The sequence below is a fragment of the Meles meles genome, chromosome 4 (genome assembly GCF_922984935.1).
Source record: "Meles meles chromosome 4, mMelMel3.1 paternal haplotype, whole genome shotgun sequence".
Taxonomy (NCBI): domain Eukaryota; kingdom Metazoa; phylum Chordata; class Mammalia; order Carnivora; family Mustelidae; genus Meles; species Meles meles.
The window spans coordinates 136584893-136610003 of record NC_060069.1 but is presented as its reverse complement, the minus strand read 5'-3'; the positions used below and the strand labels follow the sequence as shown (position 1 = coordinate 136610003).

Here is a 25111-nt window from a genome sequence, read left to right as displayed (position 1 = left end):
ACTGCTTAAGAAATGATCAGATTAAATAAAACACAAATGTTAATAAGTAAGTACAAAAAAAGCTACCTGCTGAGAGTCATTTGATTTGAAAGCGTCCTTAAGAATTTCAACTGCTCTTGATGGATCAACATATTTCCTTTTAGTACCAACAAGAAGTGCAAATAGATACCGCAGCTCACGCATAAAAGGCAAATTCCGATGCTCCTATTGGGGGGAAAAAACCTTAAGTGAAGATTAATAAAATCTTTACTGGTTAACAGATAATCATTTTAATAAACCAAAAATTTAACTAATATCAATTAGGGAGGAGTCCAGCACCCCTACATCAAAATTAAAGAAGAATGTTGTGACCCAGGACACTCAAAGAGCTCCAGGGTGAAAACAGCAGAGGATTAGGCTTAGCTCACAATTTCAGCACAAATGCCACATTTTCATAACTAATCACGTTATTATCCAGCCACGAATATCCTCTCCTCATTCAAGTCTATTTATTATAATCCTTTCCATTCAGCAAGGCCCAGCTGCTATGGACAGTAATAACAACAGCCAACATTCAATGAGTGCTAACTTGGTGCCAGGCACTGTTTTAAGGACTTTACCTCAATAAACCCATTTAAACAAAGAGCCCTCCTCCTCCATGAAGCTTTCCCAGATCCTGCCAAGTCAATGATTCCTTCACACTCCACATCTACCAAAACGAATGTCTTCCACTCAGCAATGAATCACCAACTGGTACTTCTTATTTTTTTTTTTTAATTTTTTTATTTATTTGAGAGAGAGACAGAGTGAGAGAGCATGAAAAGGGAGGTCAGAGGGAGAAGCAGACTCCCCATGGAGCTGGGAGCCTGATGTGGGACTCGATCCCAGGACTTTGGGATCATGACCTGAGCTGAAGGTAGTCGCTCAACCAACTGAGCCACCCAGGTGCCCCCACCACCTGGTACTTCTGTGGGATGACCCGAATTATCAGACAATATTAGTCTAATAAGTAATTAGAGTAGATACTAATATTAAACTAATGTATCATCCTTCTAGCTTTCCTTTGAAATCTCAACTTTTGTTTCTCAATAAGATTGTAAACTTCTCAAACACAAGAACTTCTGTATTTCTTCCACAACTTTCTGCTACACAAAGCAGGCATTCAATTCTTACGAACATCTAATCTCATCAAACCCTCTAGAAAAACCAACAACCCAATATTATCAATCATGAACAATTTTAAAACAAGAGGGAAATTTTTTAAAGAATATAATTCACATACCTCAGTGAAATAATTTATGGTAAAAAACAAGCAGTTCTTACTATAGTTAGCTCTTGCAATAACAATTTTAACAGTTAAAGCTTATATGTCTATTCAAATATTAGAAAAACATTTCCAAGAGTATATATGGTTGGTGTTCTCAACATCATAAAACTGTACGGGTGTATATGTATATGTGTATAATTGCTGTCCAGAATAATATAATCAATGTAGAAACAGTTGTCCCCAGATTATGCATTAGAAAAAGGAGTCCTAAAAAAATAGGTGCAAAGGAATAAAACAGTTGAATCCAAATACTTGTCACTTGATCCAAAAATGATATACCATTACAGCAACCACAAAGTGCATTGTCTGAATGAAAATACTAATTTATGGAAAAGATGGATATTATTTAAGTATAACAAATTCTATCATCAGGGCGCCTGGGTGGCTCAGTCAGTTAAATGACTGAATGTTGGTTTTGGCTCGTCATGATTCCAGGGTCCTGAGATCAAGCCCTGAGAAGGGTTCCACATTCAGTGGGCTTGAGATTCTCTCTCTCTCCCTCTGCCCCTCATGCCCTCCCATCCCCTCACTCACCCACTCTCTGAAATAAATAAATCATTTTAAAAAGCCATCATCAATGATGAAGCTTAAAAGTTCTAAATGAAAGAAAACTAACCTATGATTTTTCTGTTGTACTTTCTACTCCCCCACAACTGCCTTATACAAATATTGGGTTTTTAAGGTGTAAACAAAGAATTTTAATCCAAAAAATAATTCTCAGAAATATCCCAAATTTCCCGAGATCGATTTCTCTTTTATGACCACAGCTACATCATTGAAGTTTCTTGAGGCATTCCTTTCTAAGGAACACGGATGAAATATATGGCTTTTGAAAAATAAATGAATTTCTGCTGAGAAGCATATTGGAAAAGTAATATAATATAACATATACGTAATACAATGAGACATTTTGGCTCTCAGCCAATTTCCGTGGCTAGAAAATATTTTTGAATTTCAAAAGGCAAAACTGTAATTGATGTTAAATGCAGCTCCCGAATTTGGCCAAATTACGAAAATACAACCACATGATCAGTCTTTTTTTAAAAAGACTTATCAAGGTAAAACTGATGTGCAATATACTGTACATTATAAAGTACACAATTTTATGAGCTTCAGACATGTAGGCATTTGTAAAAGCATCAACACAGTCAAGATAATGTAACCCCACAAGTTTCTTCAACCCTTATTCCCCTCCTTGATCATCCCAAAGTAACCATGGTCACTTTATATTTTCTAGAAAGTTATATAAATCAAACCGTATCCTACACACTCATTTTAATCTGGTTTCTTAAAATAGAAGTAGTTATTCTGAGGTTCCTCCACATGACTATGTGCATGAACGATTCGTTCTGCTTTTTGCTCACTGGTGTTCCCCTGTATGGATATCCTACACTTATTTATCAAGTGACCGATTCCAGATGCTGTAGATATTACTTTAAGTATCTTTGTGTGGACATATGTTTTCATTTCTCTTAAATAAAAGCTTGGAGAGGGCCTAGGTTGTATGCAGATGTCTTTAAGACACAACCAAACTATTTTTACAGAAGCATTATACTATTTTATGTTCCCACTGACAGCATAATGGGAATTCTAGGTCCACATTGTATAATATTTGGATATGAATTTTATATATATATATATATGTATATATATATATATATATATGTATATGTGTATATATATATATATAAAGATTTTATTTATTTGACAGAGAGAGACAAAGCCAGAGAGGGAATACAAGCAGGAGGAGTGGGAGAGGGAGAAGCAGGCTTCCCGTCAAGCAGGGCACCTGATGTGGAACTCGATCCCAGGATCAGGACCTGAGCTGAAGGCAGATGCTTAACAACTGAGCCACACAGGTGCCCTGAATTATATATATATACGAGAGAGAAGGTCAGAGGAAGAAGCAGACTCCCCATGGACCTGGAGCCTGATGCGGGCCTCGATCCCAGGACTCCGGGATCATGACCTGAGTCAAAGGCAGTGGCTTAACCAACTGAGCCACCCAAGTGCCCCCTGAATTATATTTTTAACCAGTTCTCCCAGTGGGTCCAATGTGGCACCTCTAGTTTTAATTTGCATATTCCTGTGACTAATAATGTCTAGCACCTTTTCCTGTAGTTATGTACAGTCTGCATACCCTTTTTGGTGAAGTATCTGTTCAAATATTTTTTCTAATAGAGTAGTAAGTTATCTAATTATTGAGTTATGCAAGTTCTATATATAGTCTAGACACAATTCCTTTATCTCACATATATTTTGCTAATATTTTCACCTAGTTGTGGTTTCACTTTTCATTTTATATGTTTTTCCAAGACTACAATTTTTTAATTTTGATGAAATCCAATTATTCAGTATTTTCTTCTATGATTTGTGCCCTTGTTTAGTCTTACTTAAGAAATCTTTTCTCGGGCACCTGGGTGGCTCAGTTGGTAAAGTGACTGCCTTCAGCTCTGGTCGTGATCCTGGAGTCCTGGGATCGAGTCCCACATCAGGGTCCCTGTTCAGCAGCAAGTCGGCTTCTCCCACTGACCTCTCTCCTCTCATGCTTTCTCTCTCTCATTCTCTCTCTCTCCCAGATAAATAAAATCTTAAAAAAAGAAAAAAGAAATCTTTTCTTAACCCAAGACACTAAAATTTTCTGTTTTCTTCAAAACATTTTATAGTTTTGTAGTTTTCTTTGAGATCTATCATCCATTATTCATTTTTTGTATGTTTGAAAAATAAATGTGTTCTGTAAGGGTTGAAGATTATCTTTCTGTCTATGATACCATTAGTTTGAAGGATTTTCCTTTGCCTTTGAATTATTTTGTCAATTTTAATCGAAATTAACTCACCCTATATATATAGGTCTATTTCTGGACTCTATTCTGTTCCATTTATCTACAGAACTATCTTTTCACCAATCAGAATGCCTGAGAGTTGATTCTTTCAATATTGTCTTTCTTTTTAAAATTACTATGGCTATTCTACATTCTTTGATTTTTCGACATAAATTTTATATCAATTTGTCAATTCCTATGAAAAAGCCTGCTGGGATTATGGTTGAGTTGCAATGAAATCTACAGATTAAATTGGGGATAATTGATATCATAACAATACTGAATCCTCAGATCCTTGAACATATCTCCTTTAATTTCTCTCAGCATTACTTTGTCATTTTCCATAAAACTTTACCCCTAATAGTCTATACTTTATGCTATTGTACATAAAGTGTTTTTTAATTTGAATTTCCCATTATGTGTTGTTAGTATTTAGAAATACAATCATTTTTGCATGTTTTCCTCCTATCATGTAACCTTGCTGAAGTCATTTTTTGGTTCTAGCATCTTTTATTTATTAGAATTTTCCACACAATCAAGTCATACACACAAAAGGAAAGCTTTTTTCTACCCTTTCCAATCTTCATGTCTATTTCTTTTTCTCACTTTACAGCTCTGATTAAGGACTCCAGGTTACTGTAATTCCAAACAGTGGTTTGGAATTATATCCTTGCTTGTTCCTGATCTTTGGAGCAAAGCATTCAATCTTTCACCATTAGTTATTATACTAGTTGTAGACTTTTCATAAACAATATTTATCAGGATAAGACAACTTTCTTCAATTTCTAGTTTCTTTGAGATTTTAAGATCATTAGTTTTTGTTAAACTCTTGTTCTTTACCTGCTTAGATGATCATCTGGCTTTTCTTCTCTACTCTGTTAACATGGTGAATGACACTGATTTTTGAACAGTAAATCGATCTTGCCGTTCTAAATAAACACCAGTTGCCAATGAAGTAGCATCCTTTATTGATATTTCAGGATTCAATTTGCTAAAAATCTGCTACAACTTTTAGCTTCTGTATTCATGAGAAATATTGGTCTTAGTTTTCTTTCCTTGAAACATATTCTATTTTGGTTTCAGGGTAATGTTGGGCTCCCAGAAAGAACTGGGAAGTTTTATCTTTTCTTCAAGTTTTTTGAAAAACATATAGAGAATTGGTAGTATTTCTTCCTTAGATGTCTGGTATAATTCACCAGTAAACTACTTCAACTGTTGAATTCTTTGCTGAGTAGGTTCTTAACTAAAAATTTTAATGTACTATAAGGATATTATGTTTATAATATTCCACTATTCTCTAATTTTTCTAGAGAATATGTAGTAATGTCCTTCTCTTTCATTTTTTTATATTGCTAATTCATTTCTTCCCTCTTTTTTCTTGCTCAGTCTACCTAGAAATTCATTAATTTTACTGACCTTTAGAAGCAGCTTTTGGTTCCATTAATTTTCTCTGTCTTTCTCATTTCTATTTCAATGACTTAGCTCTTTATTGTTTTCTTTCTCCTACTTTCAAACATTAGTGTGCTTTTTTTCCCAATTTATTGATGTGCAAAAATGTTATAAATTTGAAACCATTCTTATTATCTAATGTGTTTAGTTTGTGTACTTTCCACTAACCACTGCCTTAGCTGCAGCCCTCTAATTTTGGTATATCATATTTTTATTGTTTAAAATATTCTAAAATTTCCCTTCTGATTTGTTCTTTGTCTACTGGGTTATTTAAAGATGTATTACTTAATTTCCCTATTATCAGGGGGATTTTCTAAATATCTTTCTGTTGTCAAATTCCATCTTAATTACACTGTGGTCAGAAAACATACTTTGTATGCTTTGAATCCTTTAAGATTTACTGAAACTTATAAATCCAATCTTGTTACTTTAGTCATAGCTAAAAAAAAAATTCCAAAATGCCTTTGTTATTTGTAAAATTCAAAACTCCTTCAAGTATTTGCTCTCTGGTATTCAACTAAACACATTCCCTGTTCATATGCTTCTCATCTCTGAGTAGTGGGAAGTGTGGAAATATTGTTTATTTGAAAATATCTGCCCTTAAATCGAGATTTTAATTAATATAACCTTATGAGTAATAAGGCTTTAGCTTTTTATATGAATAAATACCTTAAATAAATAAATACCTTACTTCTATTATGAACTTATGCATCTTTGTTTACTCAACATTTAACATATTTTTGTCATCAGTTTGTAGGCTTTTTAAGAGAAAAGACACTATGTGTGGGAGTTTGGGAGGGATGAGGTGTTTACAGTGAGAACCCATCTTTAAATTTCTAGTAACCTCACAATTCTCCTAGGCATTAAAAATACAAACAGTGCAATAAGTATTTATGTATAAAATTTGTTTCACCGCTAGAATAACCAAGCCTACCTAAAATACCAATTGACTTCAAAAACTACATCTCTTCTCTCACTCAGTATGCGTAATATTCATGACTGATTCACCTACTGATAACAAATATCTTTAAAAAAAATCCTAATTAGCAATGCATGCAAATGACATCCCTGTGATCTGACCAAAGTGATCCCCACGAGTATTCTATATCTAAGCACATTATTTTTCAAACTCAGTGTAGCAGTAAACATTATTTTAGTTGCATATAAATTTATTATTAAATGATAAGTGGCAAGAAGTCACATTAATACTTTTTTTTTAAACCCTTCTTAAATTTTTTTTTCCATTTTATTTATTTTTTCAGCGTAACAGTATTCATTGTTTTTGCACAACACCCAGTGCTCCATGCAAAACGTGCCCTCCCCATTACCCACCACCTGTTCCCCCAACCTCCCACCCCTGACCCTTCAAAGCCCTCAGGTTGTTTTTCAGAGTCCATAGTCTCTTATGGTTCGCCTCCCCTTCCAAATTTTTTTTTTTTTTTTTAATAAACATATAATGTATTTTTATCCCCAGGGGTACAGGTCTGTGAATCGCCAGGTTTACACACTTCACAGCACTCACGATAGCACATACCCTCCCCAATGTCCATAGCCCCCTCCCCCTCTCCCAATCCCACCTCCCCCCAGCAACCCCCAGTTTGTTTTGATGGGCAACAGACACATGAAAAAGTGCTCCACGTCACTCCGCATCAGGGAAATACAAATCAAAACCACAATGAGATATCACCTCACACCAGTCAGAATGGCTAAAATTAACAAGTCAGGAAATGACAGATGCTGGCGAGGATGTGGAGAAAGGGGAACCCTCCTCCACTGTTGGTGGGAATGCAAGCTGGTGCAACCACTCTGCAAAACAGCATGGAGGTTCCTCAAAATGTTGAAAATAGAACTACCCTATGACCCAGCAATTGCACTACTGGGTCTTTACCCTAAAGATACAAACATAGTGATCCGAAGGGGCACGTGTACCGGAATGTTTATAGCAGCAATGTCTACAATAGCCAAACTATGGAAAGAACCTAGATGTCCATCAACAGATGAATGGATAAAGAAGAGGTGGTATATATACACAATGGAATACTATGCAGCCATCAAAAGAAATGAAATCTTGCCATTTGCGACGACGTGGATGGAACTAGAGCGTATCATGCTTAGTGAAATAAGTCAATCGGAGAAAGACAACTATCATATGATCTCCCTGATATGAGGACATGGAGAAGCAACATGGGGGGTTAGTGGGATAGGAGAAGAATAAATGAAACAAGATGGAATTGGGAGGGAGACAAACCATAAATGACTCTTAATTTTTTTTTTTTTTTTAATTTGACAGAGAGAGATCGCAAGTAGACAGAGAGGCAGGCAGAGAGAGAGAGGGAAGCAGGCTCGCCGCCGAGTAGAGAGCCCGATGCGGGACTCGATCCCAGGACCCTGAGATCATAACCTGAGCCGAAGGCAGCAGCTTAACCCACTGAGCCACCCAGGCGCCCCCACATTAATACTTTTTTAAAAACCTGTGTCTTTTATCACCTCAGTTGAATGTAGCACCAATCGGTGGCTGATAACTACCTCTAGGTCACACCTGTTTATTTAGAAATGTCAAGTTATACCATGTATTGATGCCACCATGCCAGATTAAAGAATAACCTCATCTATGGAACCATCTTTTATAAAATTGCACAGAATTCTTCTAAATAAGTATCCTTTTCAGAATGGAAGTAGAGATCATTTTGATTCCTTAACCTAAAGGGACCCCTGGACATGTTGCCCCTTCCACTGCAAGAAAACAAATTTCTCTAGAAAGGTGTTGAAGATTGGATTTATATATTTTCCTAGTAATCAGCTGAACAATCTTAAAACTAGCTCTGGTTTGTAAGAATGGACATCGTAATTATTTTTTAAATAGAAATGTAAAATTGACTTGGTCTTACTCAACATTTTAAAGAATAAAATAAATTAACTCTGTAAAGCACTAAAATCCAGAAACAAAAAAGAAAAGGTCAAGATACATATGAATATATAATTAGAAGCAGTATTTCCAAATAATGTAATGTAAATTATAAATCTACTTCAATTGAGATATCAGAAGAGAGAACAGTGATTATTAACAAGCTGCAATAAAGAGAAGCAATAGTCCAAAAAGTTTAATGGGAAAATGTAATGAGTGAAGGGGCTTTGCTTAATTTCTCTGAAGGTCTGTCAAGGGGTTGTCAAGTGATGTTGACTCCCTTGTTGAAAATGGCTTTTTTACCAGCCTGATGCTTTCTAGCTCAGAGATTATATAGCAAAAGCAAGCTATAAATTGTTACATTCCCACTAGCTTGCACTATAAATGTTCCATGTTTGTAGAACAAGTGGTTTTCAAATTATACATTAAAAGAAAAACATGATTTAATTACGTATCATTAATACAGTTAAGTCAAAGTTCAACACTTTACTGAAACCTAAAACTTTAACATCTTTGTGAAACCAGTCCCCTTTAGGGCCACAATTTCTTTATGACAAGGTACCTAAAGCCCTAAACATTTATATACATCATCTCCATAATTAACTTTTTTCACTAAGTATAAATTTCTGCATCAGTCCTATCTTTGAAAAGCTAATATAAATACAGTAGTAACATCATCTGAGGCACTTACTACGTACTAGGCACTTCTAAGCCCTTTGTATGTTTTACGTCATTAATCCTCGTGACTCTATAAAGCAAAAACCATTATTATTTACAGCTTTCAGATAAGCAAACTAAATAGACAGGTCAAACCCTAGGTCCACAGCCAGAACACCCAGCCAATCTAGCCCAGATTATCTGTGCACTCTGTCACATTACATTGCTTAACAGCATTAACTTACAAAATAGAAGTTATAGATTTGCACTGCAAAGACAGCCAGCAAAAAACTAATCTTTTAAAAGGCACATCTATACAAACAGTTGAAAAAAATTTTTATTCCCATAACATTTTTCAGGAGGCAACTGAAGACCTTGATTTATAAATTGAAACCTATAAAGTTTACTGAAATTTGACAGCCCAAAGAAAAAAGCAATTACCAAAGTGACACAAAAAATTGATATTACTGACACAAATGTGAAGAAAAATTCATGTTTATAATATACTGATGAAGAATAGAAAGTTACTGTAGTAACTGAGATTAATGGGTTGATATCCAAATTTAACAGTCCAGATTTGAAGAGACAAAGTGCCCCCAAATCAAGCACAAATAAAAGAACAGGATGACATATATATGTGTGTGTGTGTATGTGTGTGTGTGTGTGTATATTCATATTCTGCTTAAAAAATCTTTCATAATTTTACCTTTTGGTTTCGGGGTAAATCTTGAGCATTTGACGGAGGCTTGTAATTCAGAACTAATCTTCTAAATTCCAAAAGGTTGAATAATGACTGAAAAAGAACAACAATTTAAAAAAAACTAAGAGAAAATTCTACTAACAGAACCATAAAAATACGACTGGTCTCAGAGATTTATTTTTGACTATATTACTTAGACACAGGATTATTGCCACTAGCACAAGACCTATTAGCTCCCAGAGAAAATGTCAAATTTCTTATATACTAACACACTATTCTTGATCACTAACAATACTTATTGTACTGGAAAGCAGAAAATTTTATGTGGACAATTCAAAATATCTACTGTATATCATATTATTAAAGGCTGTCTTTCTTTAGGTGCTTAATAACCTAAATAACCTTTTTTGAGTTTTCTCAAAAAAAAAAAAAAAAGGTGGACAAATGCAAAGTCTAGAACTTTTTAGACATGTCATATTAATTGAGTTATCCTGAGATATCAATTCTACAAAAATATAGTACAAATAAATTTATGGGCTAGTTGCTAAGTGACAGAGACATAAAGAAATTACGTATTATCTCTATGCTCATGGAGACACAACAGCCTAGAAAGGAAACACATAATATGACAATAGAAATTTGACTCCAACATACAATAATATTGATCTCACAGAGTACGACAGCATATGAAAGATGCCCATGGAAAGGCTTTCTAGAACTGTTTTTTAATCTACAGCTTGTAACACATTGTCATCATGGTGAATATCTGTTTAAAGAAATGAAATAAAATACAATTGAAAATATTAAAACATGTCATGCATAGTAAATGCACCACAGAATACTGCTTGCAAAATTTTCACTGTATTTACTTTACACATACATATATGTGTCAAGTGCTTTACAATGTAATACGTATTCCTTTCTGGGAGTCACAATTTATAAACCTTGAAAATCACTGTACAGGAGGCAATAATGTACAAGGTCTTAACAAAGCTGTGTGAGCCAATATGATAGAAGATAAAGGTAATGCCACCAATCAATGATAAAAAAAGGTTTTGTTTAGGAGCTGGGTGTTGGGAAAACTGGCCCACTATACATAAAGAAACAGAATCAGATACAGATCTATATAGATATGGACGTGCTTTAAAGACCTAAATATGAAAGGAATATCATAAAGCTGGTAACGGAAACTATAGGAAAATATTTTGGTTCTCTTGTAACCTGTAAGTATTTAATTAAACAATATGAATACATGAGATAATCCATTTATTCACTTAATAAAAATTTATGAAGCATCCACTACATGCAGACACAAGGAAGATAGGCCACAGAAAAATAAAACATGTTGAATCTCTGACAAAATAAGAATAGTATGGGAAGTGAAGAGTATGCAGTGAAAATGAAAAAGGAGCCGGGAAGCATGTGCTTTCAAACATAGCTGCGTATCGGAGTAATAATGGAATTTTAAAAAGTACCTAAGAAGCCTCTCAACAAGGATATAAGGTACCACAGAAAACTCTGAAGTGCATCAAAGAATCAATGGCAAATTTCAAGAAGAACAAGATTAGCAATCCAGATCTTGATTTACGATGGGGTTACATCTAGATAAACCCACCCCAAGTTTAAAATATCATTAAGCTGAAAATGCATTTTATACACCTAACCTACCAAACATCATAGCTTAGCTTAGCCTAGCTCAAAAGTGCTCTGAACACTTGTACTAGAGTCCAGGTGGGCCAAATCATCTAATAGAAGCCTATGTTAACGAAAGTGTTGATCTTCTTGTATAATTTATTAATTCACTGCTTTTAGGAGAAATTTAAATAGGAAAGAGAAAAATGACAAAATAGGATAATCCCAATCCCACTTCTTTGCTCTAAACTCCCATTGGGAAACATTTTCCTCCTTCCTGAATACCTTCCTTAATAATTAGAATTTCTTCTGGTGTAGGTCTGCTGGTGATGAAGTATTTAGCTTCTGTTACAGTAAAAATTGTTTTCCTTCATTTTTGTACAATTTTTGCTGATTGGAGAATTCTAGATAGCCAGTTATTTTTTCTAGCACTTTAATGACAGAATTTCTATTGATTGACAAGTCAACTAGCTGTTAGTCAAGTTCTGTTTCTTTATAGAGGTAATACAGGCATATCTCTTGTTTTACTGTGCTTCACTTTGACATGTCTTGCAGATACGGTGTTTTCTATAAATTGAAGTTTTATGGCAACCCTGTATTAAAAAAGTCAACCAGCACCATTTTTCCAATAGCACTTATTCATTTTGTGTCTCTATGTCACATTTTGGTAATTCTTACAGTATTTTAAACTTTTTCACTATTATTATATTTGTTATGGTGATCAATGATCAGGGATTTTTGATGTTACTAATGTAATTATTGTGGGGCTCCACAAATCATGCCCAAAAAGATGGCAAACTTACACAGTAATGTTGTTGAGTGTTTGATTGTTCCACCAACTGTCCATTCATTTATCTCTCATTATCTCTCTCCTCCTCAGGCCTATTTCTTGGGACACAGTAATACTGAAATTAGAATTAGACCAACTAATAATCCTACAATGGCCCCTAAGTGTTCAAGTGAAAGGATGATTCAACTGATGTGGCAAACTTCACTACCATCTTATTTTAAGAAATTGCCACAGCTACCCTAACCTTCTGCACAGACCACCCTAGTCGGTTAGAAGCCATCAATATTGAAACAAGACCAAATAAATTATTTTTTAATTAAGGTATGTACACTGGTTTTTTTTTAATGTAATGCTACTATACACCCAATAGTGCAAACATAACTTTTTATGCACTGAGAAACCAAAAAATGCATTTGCTGCATTTTGTTAAGGTATTCACTTTATTGTGATGGTATGGAACAAAACCCATGTAATCTTCAAGGTATGCCTGAACATCTTTTCCACCTTGCTACTTTTAGGATTTTCTCTTTGTCTATAGTTTCCTCCATTTTATTATGATGTGCCTTAGCATAGTATCCGTTATATTTACGCTACTTGATTCCTACTGCTTCCAGAATCTGTGGCTTGATCTAATTTATTAGATTTGGAATATTCTCAGGCATCTCTTCAGTCATCCCTTTTTTTTTTTTTTATTCTCCCTCTGGAACCATAAATACACTATATTAGAACTATTCACCAAGCCCAAAGTATCTCTTACATGCTCTTATCTGTATTTCATGCCTTTAGTCTGAAAATGTTCTTCAGACCAATTGTTCAGTTGACTAATTCTCTCTTCAATTGTGTCAAATGTACTGCTAAAGTTACCCATTGATTTCTCACCTTAATTTTTCAGTTCTAAAATTTCTATTTTGCTTTTTCTTAGTAGTTTACTTTTCTACTGAAATTCTCAATCTTGCTTTTAATTCCTTGAGCATATTAATAGTTGTTACAACAATCTAAATTTCCGGTTTTATATTACTGGTTATTTTAGATTTTTTTTTTATTTTATTTATTTGACAAATAGAGATCACAAGTAGGCAGAGAGGCAGGCAGAGAGAGAGGAGGAAGCAGGCTCCCTGCCAAGCAGAGAGCCCGATGCGGAGCTCGATCCCAGGACCCTGGGATCATGACCTGAGTGAAAGGCAGAGGCTTTAACCCACTGAGCCATCCAGGTGCCCCTATATTACTGGTTATTTTATCTTAATCTCTGGATATGCCTGGATACAGCTTATTTCCTGGTATGACTGACTGTAACTGATTTGAGTACTAAGCATTTTATTTTTATGTGGAAAGTGGAGAAAATTCTAAGTTCTAGGTAATATTACCGTCTAATAGAATTTGCATTTCTTTCTGGCAGGCAGCAAAACTGAGGCCATCTGCAATCCCAGATCAACTTAATCCCAACAATTCTGAGATAACGCTGGGATTCAAAAACTATGAAGCCTGGCCTATTTTCAGTTCTCATTAATCCAAGGTTCTAGCCTTCTAGAACTGAGTGAAAGTGTTAACTACTACTCCAAGTCTGTACAAAACTTTGCTAACCTTTGCAGCAACTCAACAGCCACTTCTGGAATTGCTTCAAGGATAAAATCAACCCAACATATGAAGTTTATTCTAAAAATCCTGTTCTCTCAGACCTTAGCCTCAAAATCTCAAACTGCTTTAGTGTTATGTGACATAGTCTTCAAAAGTTGATTTGTCGCTGTTGTTTTGGTTTGACTGGTTTAGGTTCCAGCAAAATATGACCAGGTATACAGTCTAAAACTACTTAATAAGCTATTATCCAAAGTAGAATTTGTAACCATTACAATAAATCATGGAAATTAATGTTTTTAAGTCATTAACACTCTATATCCTCAATCACAGTCGTAATAGTATTGCTCAACATATTTCTTAAAGAAAGATGGGAAAGGGTAATTGTCACTACTGTCTAAATTGTGTTTGTGACTGATGCACCCTGAAAATAAGTACCTTTTCATTCAGTTCAAAGCTAAAAGGTATTTATGAAAATTTTGAAGAGCACTTGGTAAAGTGGAATTTGGCTAAACTCTTGCTAATAACAGAAAGCTATAAGAGAGAAGATTTCAAATAACTTGTGGAAAACAAAGAGTGATAACAAGAGAGCAAAGGGATATAGACTGTTTATAATGAAGACACTGTGGAGAAGCAAGATCAATTCTCCTTAGTGGGTTAAAAAAAAAAAAAAAGGAATAGTATCACAAAAGTTCAAGGTAAGGTAGGAACTGAAAACAGATGGCATGATTAAAAGATAAAAGTCTGTATACAGAGCAGTTAAATCCCCCTGTCCTTCCGAATACAGAAAGGTCAGACAAATACCACCTCCTTCTGTGGGATATAGGATATTTAGTCTTTGGATATAATTGAACTGAACTGACTTGGGGTCCGAAAAATCAGTCATAGTGTGTGTGAGAGGGAATAAAGATTCAGGGCTACAAATAGAAGGATTAAGTAAAACTCTGCAAAGTGATCCTCAATCAACCTTCCCACAATCTCCTTTCTCTCAGGCCTGCGTTGGCAAGCCAGCAATCAGTGCTTAAAACACAAAGAACAGGAATCCAGCTTGGACTTGAGACGGAGAAAACTTCCGTGGTAAGAAGAAAGAAACAGAGAGAGAAATACAGCTAATATGTTTACACATATAGAACATATTAATAAGACCATAACAGAGATGTATTTAGAAAATTTTTAAGAATAAGTATATAGAAAATATAAAGAAAAAAAAGGTATTTTCCTGACAACACCAGTAAAACAAAGGATTACAAAGGGGTACTCCCAGTAAATCACTGTAATATTTACAAAGTCATAGAAAACGTAAACACTGACTTTCAACTATCTTAAACTTATGATATAACTATGTTGGGAATGAAAGGAAAAGCAATTCTGGGTAAGTGAAATGACAAAACTAAATCCACATTTATCTCATTAGGAATGCATGTCATTTAGGAAAATGAAGATAAAAGGAAAAACAGCTACAACTGGTTGTAGTTGCTATTAAGAAGCGGAACTATGAAGCAGGGAGGTTTGGGGTAGATTACTAGTGTTTTTCATTATAAGCTTTTTATTGCTGTGGAATTTTTGATTTTCTCTTTGAACTAGGTACTTAAATTTTTTTTTATGAAAATTTAAGATTTAAGAGCAAATAATGTGAATAAATATGTTAAATGGTATCTTAACATCTTTTGAAAACCTGCAGCATCTTCTCAATTCCATTCATCACATAGGGTGATAAAAGCATCTATAGTCCAACACTATATTATATATTGGTATAAAACAAGAAGCTAGAAGATGTGTTCTCTGCCTTCAGGATGCTCGTATTTTAGTGAACCTGGAGTTACATGACTTTTGAGTAAGGGACCCATATCCTTTATCTTGCAACTCACAACCCTTCTGAGTACAAAAGAGAGCTTAAAGACTTTTTTTTTTTTTTAATAATAGGTACAGTAGGTCTGTAATAGAAGTAAATTGGAGCTGTACAAGGCAAACAGAGAAGGATGAACACCTTACTTCTGAGCATCTCAGAGGCATCCAAATGAGAAAGGTACCAAAGGTCATCATGAGAATCTATGAATTATACCCCAAACTAGCAAGAGAGGAGTATACTTCTAAGTAGCTACTTCATTCACTGATATCCTAGTGGAGAAAAAAATCAACCCCAACATTCCTTTCTAGGTGTAAATTCCTGGATAAAAATACTCCTGACTAGATAAGGGGTTAATGCCCAATCTAGGATAGTCAGGCTAATATTGCTAGCATCCAAAAAATTATTTAAGCCAACCTCTGTCCCATCTTCTCTTTGCTTATACTCCCTTTCTGATAGTGTCCCTTTTCTCCCAAAATATTGGTCCCAGTTCCTAAATAAAACAAGTATAAAGCTATACCCTCTGTAGCCTGTGCCTACTACCTATTTTTCTGTTAGAGGTTTATTATCCACATAAATTTCTATAATTGGTCGATGTACTTAAAAGGAAAAGAAGTCCCAATTGTTTCACACTAGTCCTGCCAACTAAGTAAATTCCATGCCTGAGAAAATTTTGTAATTGAAACTTTACAGTACATTTACATCATAGTTTGAACAAGTTCCAATTCACTTGGAAAATACAATAAGAAACTTCCAACACTAAGAGATTTCCTGCCCAACTTTTCTTTCATAGGTGAAAAATTCCATTTATGATGATAAACTTTTATATTTCAGATGGTATCTGTGGAATTAAACAATAATGTCACAAAATGAGAAAAATAAAAAATTTTAATTGCTAGAGATGAAAATGAAATGCTACTTAAATAGCATACAATAAAATTACATTAAGAAAAAAAAAACCCGAAGTGATCTTTTGACAAATTTTTCTGCCCACCCACAATTTTCCAAAACTTGAAGTATAACATATTTCCACACACCAAAGCCAATGATCTTCATTATAACCCAAACTTTTCAAGGCTAGAGGTCACTTCTAGGTTTCCAGATTTCTCAAAAAAATAATTTAAAAATATATATTAGTAACAATAATCCCAAGAACCCTATACTAGCCTACATTAGAACACTACCAGTTAAACAGCCACTACATTACGGTAAAATTTAGAAATCAGTAAAATTACCTCAATTTCAAATAGAACAAGCAATTTTTTTCAGTCCATTCTCCTCCCCACCAAAAAAACACTAAAACTTTGAAAAATAGAACAAAAGCTAGGATCAGCAAAACATCACTTAAAATATCTTCCTAACGGTTAATAAAGAGTATGTTATTGTTCATAGATTGTTTTAAGGAGATCATTTAAGTCAATATTTTATAATCTGATGGATAACATTATCAATATCTAACTGAAAACGTTAAAGACTTCATGACAATACTCCTATCTCATAAAAGAACTAAAAAAACAAGAAAACTAGCACATATTAAGAAGATACATAACTATGCATACAAAAATTTTTCATTTTAGAATAAGGATCTCAAGAAACATTTCACAAAGGCCTTCTAAGTTAAAAAAAAAAGTGTTACTTTTAATTATCAGTATTTATTCTTACATCATTCTCACATAAGCATTGAGAATTATGTCTATCTTCCTCAAACAAAAGGCCTCCTTATATTAAGAAGAGTATTTAAATGACTATAATTCTATTAATAACATTTTCCGTTATATAAAAAAACCTGATTTGATTAACAACAACAACAATAAAATCAGATCCGATTTCATATCTTGGTTATCTCCTTCTCAAAATCTGCAGAGAATTACATACAAAAACATTTTTCACTCTTTCCACTCTGACAATTCCTACTAGCAGGGAGGGAGGAGAGATTAATTCCAGATAAATGAAAGGCATAGGCAGTGCTCTCTTGTCAAAATTCCAAACTGGGGGTAAGGACAAGGGAGAAGTGAGGAGTCCTACAATCCACAAATTAGTTCCTTAGACAGAAGGGCATATTCAAACCTTGCCTGCATTTATGTTTAAAGTACACAGTCTGAAAGAAACACAACCCAACCCACTTTCCATTGCTAACCCCCAAGTAATATCTGCATAAAGATCCTTACCTGAATAACAGCACTAAACCAGCAAGTATTGCCAACATTCTTTAGTCCAACAGGAGCTTTGTCTTGCCTTTTTCTATCATAAGGGTTTCGAGAATCCCTCCAAACTTCTGTAGGTGTTCTCTTTAAACATGCTTTATTTTCTGCTATGCTGGCTTCAAGAACTCTTTAAGCAATGGGGAGAAAATGATAAAAAAAAAAATACAGTATTAATTTCATGCCACACAGTAGGAAATAACATACCACAAATAGGATTTCAATTAGTTAAGCTCTGGACAGTGAATTTGGGAAAGCACTATCAAACACTAACTTTATTCAAGTAGACATTAGTTTTCTTTAAGAATGAAGCAATGGCAAACACACCAAGTGAAATGCAGTCTTTTTCCTAGGAAAAAAGGAAATCTCAAATGCACAAAGACAGTGCTATAAAACAGAAAATGTTATGTTTCAACAAATTCAAGGTTTAGTACAGGAATACAGCACCAAGGTAAGTTTTCTAAGAAATCACTACAGTAAATATTTACAAAATAACATTATGACTGGTCTTCTATAACAATTACTTTGAATCATCAGGAAAACATTAAAAACTAAACAAATTGCACTTTTACTCCTGACTATTAAATCCCTTTGCTATTTAAAAAAAAAAAAAAAAAAAGCTAAGGTAAATTCTAGGATTCCCCTCAGTTATAGAGATCTATCACTCTACGACAGCTAACTAAAGAGAATATGTGTTTACTTCTTCACCCAAAAGCTGACCTACATTCATATCAGAATAATAAAAGGTTTACCTCTCCAAAATAAGCTTACCTACAGAATACTTTAAATACGTCTAAACATGGCAAGACTAATGCTACTTTGCTTACAGTAGCACTTACACGCTGCTCTTGCTCTTACGCATGCCACAACATGCTGTAAAATCCTGATTCCCACATCTGAACCAGCAAAGCATTTTGCCTGCTCAAGACATATGTTATTAACTACTCTAAATAAGCGTAAGTAATACTCAGGTGTCTTAATTTTATGTTGATTTAAAAAACCTCAGCAACAATGAGTTTTTCCAACATTTGGCTTAAGAAAATCTCATTCATGCTACACCATCTTTATTTTAAAGGTTTTGCCCTATCAGATTAATATCCAATTAATGTAGCTATATCCCTTAATTATGGGGACAAAGCAAATTATACTCTCTTCTCTAACAGCATTATTTTCAACATGATATTAGATACAAGGCAGTAGGATTCAAACTTATAATTATTTAAAATAACTTATGTGAATACAGGATACAGCCTTTCTTTGGGAATCAATGAAACCACATCCCAAAAAATAGCTGGTTAACAACAGAATGTTATGTTACAATGCAAAGATCAAAGTACAGTCACACATTTAAAAATGAACAGTTTACACCTCTGTAAACTATTATAACTGATCCAACATTAGCAGCAGTACTCTGCCCAAAAATCAGCTCTCACATGCAATCACAGCCCCTAGGAGACTTTTTCTTATAAACTATTTGCCACTAAAAGGTACCACAACTCCTTGGAAGATATTTAGTTAGATGAATTGGGACAGAAGAAAATCAGAATTTATCTAGAACATACCACTGACACCAAGTTTCCAAGAACATTAAGGGGAAGATAAAAAGTAAAAAAGCCAACCTGAAAGACTTCTTACAGTCAAGCTGTACTGATCAGCATAATATAATAAGAATAAACAGCAACAAACTGATTTTGTACAAGGCAACGAGTTTATGCTCAAAACAGAAAAGTTAATACACAGTACACAAAAGGCTAATGTAACACAAAAGACTGCTGCATATAAGAAGGTATATTTAATTTTTTATTGACTTTTATAATGAGCGTTTTCACAACAATTTTGTTCTTTTTGTAATGTATGTGTGTATTTAGAAGTATAAATAAAGGAAACCTATTTCCAACTTGGTAATTAGAGATAAATGAACTGAAACAAGCCATGAGTTCCAGAAAAAGTAGCAACAATACCACAAATAGGACAGAAAAATTAGCACCACTGGTCATATATAAAAGATATCTTCAATTCAGTCAAATGGTAGATCTCATCATTCATTATAACAAAAAGATGGGGTTTAAAGAGATAGGTTAATTTTAATAGTCCTTAACCAAACCATAGGCAGAACTATCATACTAAAAGATGTGGATGAATGAATACCATGACTTTGTGATCTTCTTGATTTAGAGCTTATAACAGAATTTTGTATCACCAGGGACTTACAACATACTTCAGTAAGTTTCCCAACACCTCTTCCTGGCTCCTAAAAACCTGTAAGTACATTTATCACACTGCATCAAAATTATTTATTACTCAGCATCTGGAGGTCAAAACACAGAGCTGTTTCATTTCTAAAGTGTACATGATAAATACTAGAGGCTAAACAAAGTCTGAAGTAAATGGATGATGAAGATATTAGATGTTGTTGCCTTTTCGTTTTTTCTTTTCTTTCTTAGCAAAAGCCCAACTTCCAGCACAAATACTACTCTATTCCCAAGCCCCATTTCCATTCTGTAGTCCAGTACTGCCAAAATGAATACAAACTTCCTATAAAGCCAAGTGCTACATAAAGATTCCTTCCCTGGTCTCACCAAAGTAAAGCCACTAATACTACCTAGGCTATGAAATATAAAGTATGCAATAGCTACAAATCCAGGTATTAAGTCTGTCAGTAGAGAAAAAAACTAACACTGCAAATCTCAGAGCTCAAAAATAGCTTATAACAAAATACAGCATGCCAAGAGAGTCAACCCCAAAAGCCACAAATCAAAAACTAATTCCCACTACCCATCACCTGCTTTTCTTATCTTTCCAACACTGGTCATGATCATGCAGCAAAATAAAAGGATGACAAAACGTTTTGCTCTGTTGATCCCACATACTATATGGAATATTTAAAGCACTTACTTATGACAGATGTTCTCCTTCCCATTAAATTTTTATTGTACTGATTTTGTTTTTTGGGTTTTTATGCTAGTTTTATTATGCCTGTATTGTTGCTTAAATTTAAATTACTTAAATTGCATTATAGCAGTAATGTTGAAAACATCCCACTTTAAATCATCTAAGAATGTTTAGGGAAACATCATATACACTGAAAAACATACATATCATTTAAGTTGTATAGACCAACAAAAAAAGAAAACAAAAAAGAAAGGAGGAAGGGAAGGAAGACAAAAAGGGAGGGTGGGAAGGAAACATTTTGTTGATTTCCTTTTTTGAGAAAATATAGCATTATTAGAATCACACTAAATCCTGAGTTAGTTTAAGGAGAACTGACCATTTTTACAATGTTCAGCCCTCCAGGGCGCCTCGGTGGCTCAGTCAGGTAAGAGTCTGACTCTTGATCTGGGCTCAGGTCATGATATCAGGGTCATGAGACTGAGCCCCATTTGGGGCTCCGCACTGGGTGTAGAGCCTGCTTAAGAGTCTCTTCCTTCCCTTCTGCTCCTCCCCCCTCTACCTATCCTTCCCCCCCAAAATTACAAAGTTCAGTGCTCCAATTTGTAAAATATAATACATTTCCAATTATTTACATACTCATTAATGTGTCTCAATGATATCCTCTAATTTTTTCCTTGGAAGTACTTGCCCATTCATTAAATTTATTCTTAGTCTGTCATAGTTTTATGTTATAAATGGTAGCTTTTTAATATTTCTCCCTATCATTCTTTTTTATACATAGAAATATACTTTTTGCATAATGATTATCAAACTGTTCGAAACATGCTTTTTTGGGAAAGAGTATTTTGGGGGAATATCTGCATATGGTAACACAAATCTTAAATGTACAGCTCAGTGAAACTTTTTACATATGTATAAACCCATATGATCACCACTCAGATCAAGATACAGAAAATTTCCATTATTCTAGAAAATTCTCTCATACCCTTTTCTCAGCCAACAGTGTCCTCTCCACCTGCCAGATTAACATTCTTTTATTGCCATAAATTTGTTTTGTGTGTTTTTAAACATCACATAAATGGAATCACTCAGCAGTCACTCTTTTGTTTTAATTATTCATAGTTTTTAGTTATTATCAATAAAGCTAGTATGTACGCTTTTCTCAAGGGTCCATAACCAGGGGTGGAAACACTAAGTACTAGCACAGTATATGTTGAAATTCATTAGAAACTCCCAGTTTTCCGAAGTGGCAATTCCATTGTACATTTTTACCAACAAAATGTGACCATTCCAGTTATTCCACATGCTCACAAACACTTGGTATTTTCTATTTTTTTCATTTTAACCATTGTGATAGATATATAGTAGTGCCTGATCTCTCATGGGATGGCTCAGGAAGTACACACTACCAAGACGACCATCACTGCTGCAATCTATAATCATACCCAGCAAGGCAACATAAACATGATCATGTGCTGAGGGAAAATTAAGAGATTCTATGTTTCCAACAGAGGCTACCACTGCCTGTCAGACAGGTGACTCCTGCCAAAGCTGACTTGTCTCATTTGAGGAAGGATACACTGTAAGGGGTGTGACTCCTGCCCAATTCTAGAAGACTGACTACAAAGAACCTTTGACCACCTACCTCTCCCCTTACTCACCCCAACCCTTCTTGGGACTATCAGTGCCTCATTACTGACACTTTTTCAACTTACAGCATTGCTATTCCAGTCTTATCAGTCAACTCTGGCCACAGTCAGCCCTTGAAATGAATCTGGTTTTATATTTACAATTCTTCAGACCAATTGTAATCTGACAGTGGTGTACCTTTTTATAATAAGAGCTACTCAAAAAATGGAATAATAAGCATTCTATGGATTTTCAATGATACATAGGCATGTGATATTGTTAAGCTCTAGAACTGTTTTCATAAAACAACTAAAAAGATTTATAACTGCCTCCCTCACTACTCCTGTTCAACACATCTTCGTACAGCCGTTTCCTCTCACAACAGCTTCCTCAATAATGATCAGGATGAGGGACACCTGGGTGGCTCAGTGGGTTAAAGCCTCCGCCTTCAGCTCAGGTCATGATCCCAGAGTCCTGGGATCAAGCCCCGCATCCGGCTCTCTACTCAGCGGGGAGCCTGCTTCCCCTCCTTCTCTCTCTGCCTGCCTCTCTGCCTAGTTGTAACCTCTGTCTAAAAAAAAAAAAAACAAAAAAAAAAATGATCAGGATGAAAAGGGTGGGAGTTATAGAAACCTATTTTAAAAATTCAGAATCCCACCCTAACCATTCATGGGCATGATGCTTTTTTCTTTCCCCTAATGACAACTCCAGGACATCCTGGTTGGGAAACCCAGGTTGTTCCCAATCTTCTACCCAACTAATTCAAAGTCATTTCATGAGACCAGTCATTTTCACAACAAACACATCATAGACACAAATCAATTACAATGCCGTTTATTAGCAAATTTCAACTATCCATATTCCACTTGTTCCCTATCTAAGCATTAGTAACCAAGAGATAATTATAATTAATACATCCAATCCTGACATTAATTAAGGAGTAATTATATTAAGAAGCACACTTTAAAAATGTTCAGTTTCTTAAGAAATTTCACCACGGAATTTATGAGTACTTAAACAAAGTATTTTAAGATATAAAAAGATAGGCTGCAACTCATTTAATCATAATGTAGTATTCCAAATGTATGAATTCATATTAAAGTATATCTGCTAAAATATAACCATCATCATATGATACTAGGAATTTGGCAAAATTTTGTTATGCAAACTTTAGTAATGAATAGTTAAATTTACTTTTAAGCATGACATATAAACTTTTTCTTAAAAATACATCATTTCCCCTTTTGAATTTAGAATCCTAAGCCTTTTAATAAACCCATAGGAACAAATATCTCTTTGCCAAATGTTAATAGCTAGAATCCTTACATTTCCTTTTTTCTGACACAATGATTTACATATGTGCTTATTAACTGCACATTTTACATTTAACACTTTTTTGTTAACTATAAATTATAAAATCTACAAATACCACAAAAAACTTATATTTTGCAACAGTAAATTAATATGACTTACTTCTACAGAACATAATTTTTATGTAACATTTTAAAGCATATTATACTATATCAAATCTCTGTAATGTTATGTACAATAAAAATATTTATGAAGTATTCACTATTTTAAGAGTATATTAAAGCTTAGAAGACCAAGAATAAAAAAGAACACTATCTTAATAGATATTTGTTTCCATCTGGACAAAAATGATTATCTAGAACAACATATAACATATACATTAAACATGATAACAGATTAGGAATGATTTTAATCCTTTAACTTTAAAGTTATTTTTACTTACTAATTAATACATGCTATTTTAATCTGAAAACACATGACACAAAACTACTGACATTATTCACATATAAGCTTCCAGACTTTATTCTATTTGTATACTAATATAAATTCATTTAAACAAAAATATACATACACTTTTAAAAACAAAATTTGGTATATATTATGGTATATATTTATGTACAAATATATATAATATGGTATGTGTTCTATTTTATAATCTTTTATACATAATAGATCATTTCCTTTAGACATGATATCTAACTCATGTATTTCACATTTAAAATATTTCTCAACAAAGTTGTCAAGTTTTATAATTATTCAAGACAATTATTTCATTCCAATCCATTTTTGAAACAAACATAATTTTACAATTTTTCTAAACCTTTCACAAAATACACCTAATTATAATGTCTAAAGATAATGTATGAATTTTTGATTTTTCATTTAAAATTACTGGCATTAATTGGTATTACTCCCAATTGTAAAGGACAATGAATTTTAACTTAAGTCTTTCTATCTTTCTATAACATCTTATGAAGTAACATTTCCAAAGTAACATTTAAGACATTAAAAAGTATTACGAAAAAAAATTATGTGCCTGCTAAACATAACATTTGGAGACATCTCTTACCACACAGTACTCTCAGATTACTTAGAAAGAAATATACTAATGATACCATGCTGAGGGAAATTATCTGAGAAAGCTGGTACATTCCAAACAACTTGTGTTATAGGGAAAAGAACACTGGAGTCCTAAGATTTACTTTAGCTGTGTACTTTTGCAAAATCATTTAACCTCTTAAAAGATCAATTTCTTCTTCAATGAAATAGTTGCCACTACCTCCATAGAGTTGTTTAGAAATATACTTTAAGGATTTTTTTTGAATCAACATTGTTTCATGATAAAGTCAAATTTATTTTTATTTGATCCATAAATGAATCAAAATGTTCCAAACTGAAA

The 25111-nt window shown here is 33.9% G+C and overlaps 1 protein-coding gene across 2 annotated transcripts in view; it reads right to left on the bottom strand.

The window, feature by feature from the left end:
* USP25 (ubiquitin specific peptidase 25) overlaps window positions 1-25111 on the bottom strand; it is a 135122-nt gene that overhangs the window by 68820 nt on the left and 41191 nt on the right. For both annotated transcript variants that reach the window (XM_046002388.1, XM_046002389.1), the window contains 3 exons: window positions 17848-18010; window positions 9846-9932; window positions 67-204 (listed from right to left, as the gene is read on the bottom strand). In XM_046002388.1, the coding sequence (XP_045858344.1) occupies window positions 67-204; window positions 9846-9932; window positions 17848-18010 (388 nt within the window). The remainder of the gene's footprint in view (window positions 1-66; window positions 205-9845; window positions 9933-17847; window positions 18011-25111) is intronic.